The sequence below is a fragment of the Colobus angolensis genome, unplaced genomic scaffold (assembly GCF_000951035.1).
Source record: "Colobus angolensis palliatus isolate OR3802 unplaced genomic scaffold, Cang.pa_1.0 Scaffold5, whole genome shotgun sequence".
Lineage (NCBI taxonomy): Eukaryota > Metazoa > Chordata > Mammalia > Primates > Cercopithecidae > Colobus > Colobus angolensis.
Window position 1 is genome coordinate 13,484,862 of NW_012118487.1, and position 6,317 is coordinate 13,491,178.

The following is a 6,317-nucleotide window of genomic DNA, read 5'->3' on the forward strand; positions in this document are numbered from 1 at the left end:
ATACATAGTCATTTATATTTTTATATATTACATAATTTATATATAAATATATATTACAAATTTATATATATACAAATGTCTATTGGACATGCATATAGACATATATAAATATATAGACATATAGGCATTTGTATATATACATTTGTTACATGTCTATGTCTATGTATAGACATTTGTACATATTTAAATTTGTAAATATATATTATATATACATTTGTATGTATGTTTATACATATATGCATAGACATAGCTATCATGCATGTATGTGTATGTGTATATATGTATAGATACATGTAATTTTTGGAATACATATAATACACATATTACATAGAATGCATATACATAAAATATGTATGCAATATAAGCAGTCTTTTTCCTTCCAGATGCTATCTACTGTGATGCTCTTTGATTCTACTTTCCATTAAAACAGTACATGTGTGTCTATATATGTGTGTGTGTATATATGCACACAACTATACACACACACATATATACATACATGTACATATATATTCACAACACACATACTGTTTTAAGAAGAAAGTTAGACTTAGCTACATAAGTTCTTTAAGAAACTATTCTTGTTTAGGTGTTAGGTATTTCTACTAGTCTAATTGAAAACTTGAGAAATTATTTTTAAAGTTTTTAATAATCTGCATATTATGTAATCACCATTTTTCACTAAAATTTGTTTTTAATACAACTGGTTTTCATTGTTTGTGTGTACTTCTATCTATATGTGTATGTTTGTGTGCATATGATATAGCCTGAATCTCCTACATATTTTTTCAATTGGTATAGCTTCTCTTTTCATATCAAAAATTTTATTGTGCTTATCTTATTAAACAGATATTACAAAACTGTTCCTGTCATGTGAAATTTGTTGAGCATGCTTTACATGACATAATGTTCAACTTGGCTTTCTTAAGACTGCAGGATTCTGAAATATCAGCTCCATAGTAGTAGAACTATCATGACATTTGTTACTATTTTAATATTAAACATCAAATATTACCCTAAGCATATGTGAAATCTTGTTGCATGGTGCTCAGGTGTAGCAGTCCTTTCCCTAAAGATTTACTTTAAAAATTAATATGTAAATTCCCCAGGCCTTTATAACATGTATCTTAAATGAGAATATTAATAATCTTTTGAGTTATTTACATTTTATTTTCTACTACCAGATTAATACGTTTTCTTGTCATTAAAGATGCTTTCCAGTTAAATTGGGTTTTTGTAAAAGCATTCTATGTAAATTTTTTTTAGAAAGAGGAGCTAAATACTGACAGTACAAATGTATTTTATGGATGTTTGAATAGAAATACCACATTTGAAAGCAAAGACAAAATAAAGGCAATTCTAAGTTTTTTTAATCTAGAATGAATTTTTACTGTACACTCCTAAACTATTCTAAAGTTATTTTGAAATGAAGGAAATGCATGCTTAATTAGTATTACGATGGGATTATAACCATCCTGGTTTGCTCAGGACTGAGTTTCCCAGGATGACACGACTTTCAATGCAAAACTGGGAAGAGCCTAGACAAACTGGGATGGACTGGTCATTCTGTATTTATGAGCTAATCTTGATCTCTTGAAATTATCAACGTTTTTGCCTTACATTATGTCCTTGGAATCATATTTTGTAAACCAACTAATAATTTGAACTGTTTCTTTTTCCTTCCAGATGCTGTCTATGTACTGTGCTACTCTTTGATTCTACTTTCCATTGACCTCACTAGCCCTCATGTGAAGAATAAAATGTCAAAAAGAGAATTTATTCGAAATACCCGTCGCGCTGCTCAAAATATTAGTGAAGATTTTGTAGGGCATCTTTATGACAATATCTACCTTATTGGCCATGTGGCTGCGTAAAAGCACAGTTGCTAGGTCTTCAAGTTTTTACTTCAGACTAAAGCTACCCAAGGACTTAGCGGATATGGGGGTTACATCAGTGCTGGTCATTGTAGCCTGAGTATACAATCAAGCTTCAGTGTGCAACCTTTTTTTCTTTTGCCATTTTCTATTTTAGTAATTTCCTTGGGGAACTAAATAATTTTACAGAATTTTTCCTAATTTTGTTTATCATGTTTTGCACAAAGCAGAGCCATTGCCTAACACAGCTGTTAAAGAATGATAAACTGACATTATACTCTAAAAGATGGTGTATTTGTGCATTAGATTTGCCTGAAACACTTTATCCATTTCCATTCTTTATACAAATACCATGTAATGTGTACATATTTAACTAAAGAGATTTATAGTCATAATTATTTTATTGTAAAGATTTTAACTAAAGTTTTTCCTTTTCTCTCAAACTGAGTTCTGAAATTTATTTGATTCTGATCTGAAACTATTGTCTTCTTAAAAGTTAGATCTGACTTCAGATAGAAACCAATACCAGCTTCCTTTTCCTTTAAACTTTGAAGAGTGTTGATTTGTTACTATATTACTATGCAAAACTGGCAGTTATTTTTATAATATAAATTTATAATTTGATTTTTTATTTTAAAAACTGGGTTCATCAAGTCTCAGTCAGTCCTTTAAACCATTTAGGATTTTTTAAAAGATCAAAATTTATGATTTATATTCATAGGAATAAAGTAAAATATTATTAGAACTCTGGTAAATGTTTGCTTGTTTATATGTGGTGTGATGTATGCAAACTTTACTATTTTTCTAATCTTGATGATCCCTGTTCAGAGTCCATTGAAGAGATACTGTGAAGAACAGTAAACACTCTTTACTCATTGGTTCAGTGAGTATCTATCCAGGGCTTTACATGTATTAACACTGTGTGAGGTACTAGACATGGGCCCTGCTCTCACAGATAATACATAACTGGGTACTGAGAAGAAAAAACTCTGCTTAGTGGAGAGCAACTATATGAAGTACATAGTTAAAATATGCAGCATTAGAATGATAGAGAACAGTGTACTTATATGGTGAGTTAAAAGTGACCTCCAAGTAAAACGCATAACCTTAGGAATGAAATAGTATGTGATGGGTTGAGCTACTAGTTTAGAGGAGGGAGTTGAGGGAGTTAGAAACTCCTTACTAGAGATATTGAATCCTGGCTTCCTTCCAGATCTGACCCTTAGTCAAAAGTGGTTGTCAGCATGACAACTGGAATGTTGTACTACAGATTTTTCAAGGACAAGACATACGATAATCAAATTTTGAATGTCTAAGGGACTTTTAGACTGATAGTAAATGATTTCTAAGATTCTGAAGCAAATATCCAAATCATTTTACATGTGCATAATTTTGAATTCCATGACAATTCTAATTTTTAACTTCAAAATTGTTTTATTACATTTCAAAAGACAAAGGGTGGTGATAACTATTATTTACTACCGTGCCTAGTTTCCGGTGATTAACACTTTGCCCTCTCCCTCTATCTACCTCCTTCTAGTTTTCCTTCTTTGTTTTTCTTCATACCTGTCTCTTACCATCCAGTTCTCTCTGCTTCTGGTTCAGCTTGTATCTTTTCCTTTTTTTGTATCCTCCATTTCCTAAATTTTTTTTTGTCCCACTTTATTTTTCTACGCTGACCTGATTATAAATGTGGATTGGGAATATTTGCTTTTCCAACGTTTTCTTAGGAAAATTCCAAACACATAGAAAAGTGGGGCCAGGCACAGTGGCTCATGCCTGTAATCCCAGCAGTTTGGGAAGCCAAGGTGGGAGGATTGCTTGAGCCCAGGAGTTTCAGACCAGCCTGGGTGACATAGCAAGACCACATTTCTACTACAAATTGAAAAATTAGCCGGGCGTGGTTGTACACACCTGTCTGTAGTCCTAGCTACTCAGAAGGCTGAGGCAGGAGGATGGCCTGAACCCAGGAGTTCAAGGTTGCAGTGAGCTGTGATTGCCACTGCACTCCAGCCTAGGCAACAGAGTGAGACTCTGTGTCAATAAAACTTAAAAATAAAATAAATTTTAAAATTTTAAAATAGAAATGTGGAAATGTTTTACAAAGAATGCCTATATATTCACCGTGTAGATTCTACAATTAAAATTTTACTGTATTTACTCAATCATGTTTATCCATTCCTCTATCCATCAATCATTTTGATACAGCTAAAAATAAGTTTCAGATATAACTTCCTTCCTAAAGACTTAAACTTGCATATCATTAGCTAGAGATCTTTTTTTTTTAGCTTTTATTTCTTTTTTTTTTTTTTTTTTTTTGACACTCTCCCTCTGCCACCCAGGCTGGAGTCCAGTGACGCAATCTTAGCTCACTGCAACCTCCGCCTCCCAGGTTCAAGTGATTCTCCTGCCTCAGCCTCCCAAGTAGCTGGGACTACAGGCACGCGCAGGACTACAGGACTACACCATGCCCAGCTAATTTTTTGTATTATTAGTAGAGATGGGGTTTCACCATTAACCGGCAGGCACCGTGACGCATGCCTGTAATCCCAGCACTTTGGGAGGCCAAGGTGGGAAGATTGCTTGAGCCCGGGAGTTTCAGACCAGCCTGGGCAACATAGCAAGACCACATTTCTTGCTTAACCAGGACGGTCTTGATCTCCTGACCTCGTGTTCCACCCACCTCAGCCTCCCAAAGTGCTGGGATTACAGGCGTGAGCCACTGTGCTGGGTCAGCTTTTTTGTTTGAGGTAAAATTTATGTGTACTAGTCAATGAGTCTCCACAAATGCATGTATACCTGGGCATACCAAACCCTGTTCAAAATACACAACTTTACAGCCTATTTACAGATAATATTGTACTATATGACATGAAATATAGAAAACTTACAATGATATAAGCCTCTTTACCCTATCACCCCATCTATTATCTTATTAAATGTATTACATATAGTACATGTTATAGACTCCACAATATGTTATAATTTTCTTTGAACAGACATATATTTTAAATTTTTTAAAAATGCTCTTTTATATTTACCCAAATTATCATTTCTGATGCTCTTATTTCTTCCTGAAAAATCCAAGTTTCCTTGTAGCATCTTTCCTTTCAAACTGAAAAACTTTAACATCTATAGTTCATATCTGCTGGAAATTAAGTATGACAAATTTTAAAATCTGAAAATGTCTTTATTTTGTTTTCCTTCCTGAGGAATATTTTTGCTGAATACATAATTCTAGATTAACTTCCCCCGACCCCACGTTTGCCATTTTAAGGATATTGTTCCAGTTTCCTGACCTCCATTGTTTCCAATGAGAAGAGGAATGTTCAAATAGTTTTTCCCCTGTGAAGAAATGTAATTTTCCTCTGAGTGCTTTATTTCATCAAATATTTTTTTTTCGACCTCATTTTCTCTTCTCCTCCTGGGACTGCATTTACCTTTTGATATTGCTAGGCTAGACCTTTTGATATTGTCTCACAGGTTTTGAAGCTCTTGATTTTTCTTCCCTTTTTTTCTCTTTTTTCTTCAATTGGATTTTTTCACTTGATCTATATCGTCCGACTTACTGAATCTTCTGTACTCATTTTCTTTTAAACCCATTCAGTGAACTTTTATTGTAATTATTGTGTGTTTTAGTTCTAGAAATTCTACTTAGTTTTTATAATTTGTATTTCTGTGCTGAGATTATCTTTTCATTCATTGCAAGTGTATTTTTCCTTACACCCTTTATTTAGCATAGTTATAGTAGCTACTTTAAGATACTTGATGGCTCATTTCAGTATTCTATTTCAATATTAAATACTTGTCTGTTTTAACATTTGGTATTTTAATATTCAATATTTCACTATTTAATATTTCTATGTTCAGTTTTCAAAATTCTTATTTTAATATATTGAATGAATATATTCAATATTCATTTCAATATTCTGGATCATTTCATTGTCAGTCTTCTCTAATTTTCTTTTCTTTCAAGAATGGGTTACACTTTCCTGTTTCTTCATATGTTGAATAATTTAGATTGTGGCTGGGACATGGTAAGTAAAATGTTGCAGAAACCCTGGATTTTTATTTGTTTCTCCAAAACCTTCTTTAAAAAAAAAAAAAAAAGCAGCTAGTTAGCTTGGCCAAACTCCCAGCCACAAACTCTGGTTCCCCTAGAGTTCGTGGCAGCTCAAATTTTAGTTCAGCTTTTTAACCTGGCTATTGTAGTTGAAATCTCTTCTGTACTTGCATGCTTGGGAGACCAGCCAGTTTTGGCAGTCATACACAGAATTTAGGGCTCTCTCTGTGGTCCTTTTCTTATCAGGACTTCTCTCTGCATTTTCCATCAGCTGCCATTACCCCAAGCTCTGTCCTAGGGTTCTTCAAGTCAATACAGCTATAGTCTCCACATGATGCAGTGAGGAGTACCCTCAGGCTAAGAGCTATAAAAATAGGAAA

The 6,317-nt window shown here is 33.4% G+C and overlaps 1 protein-coding gene across 2 annotated transcripts in view; it reads left to right on the forward strand.

Annotated features, from left to right (window-relative positions):
• The window catches only part of FBXO8 (F-box protein 8), a 54,795-nt gene extending 52,166 nt beyond the window's left edge, over positions 1-2,629 (forward strand). For both annotated transcript variants that reach the window (XM_011959604.1, XM_011959605.1), the window contains one exon: positions 1,687-2,629. In XM_011959604.1, the coding sequence (XP_011814994.1) occupies positions 1,687-1,874 (188 nt within the window). In that variant the 3' untranslated portion in view covers positions 1,875-2,629. The remainder of the gene's footprint in view (positions 1-1,686) is intronic.
• Positions 2,630-6,317: the final 3,688 nt, after the last annotated feature.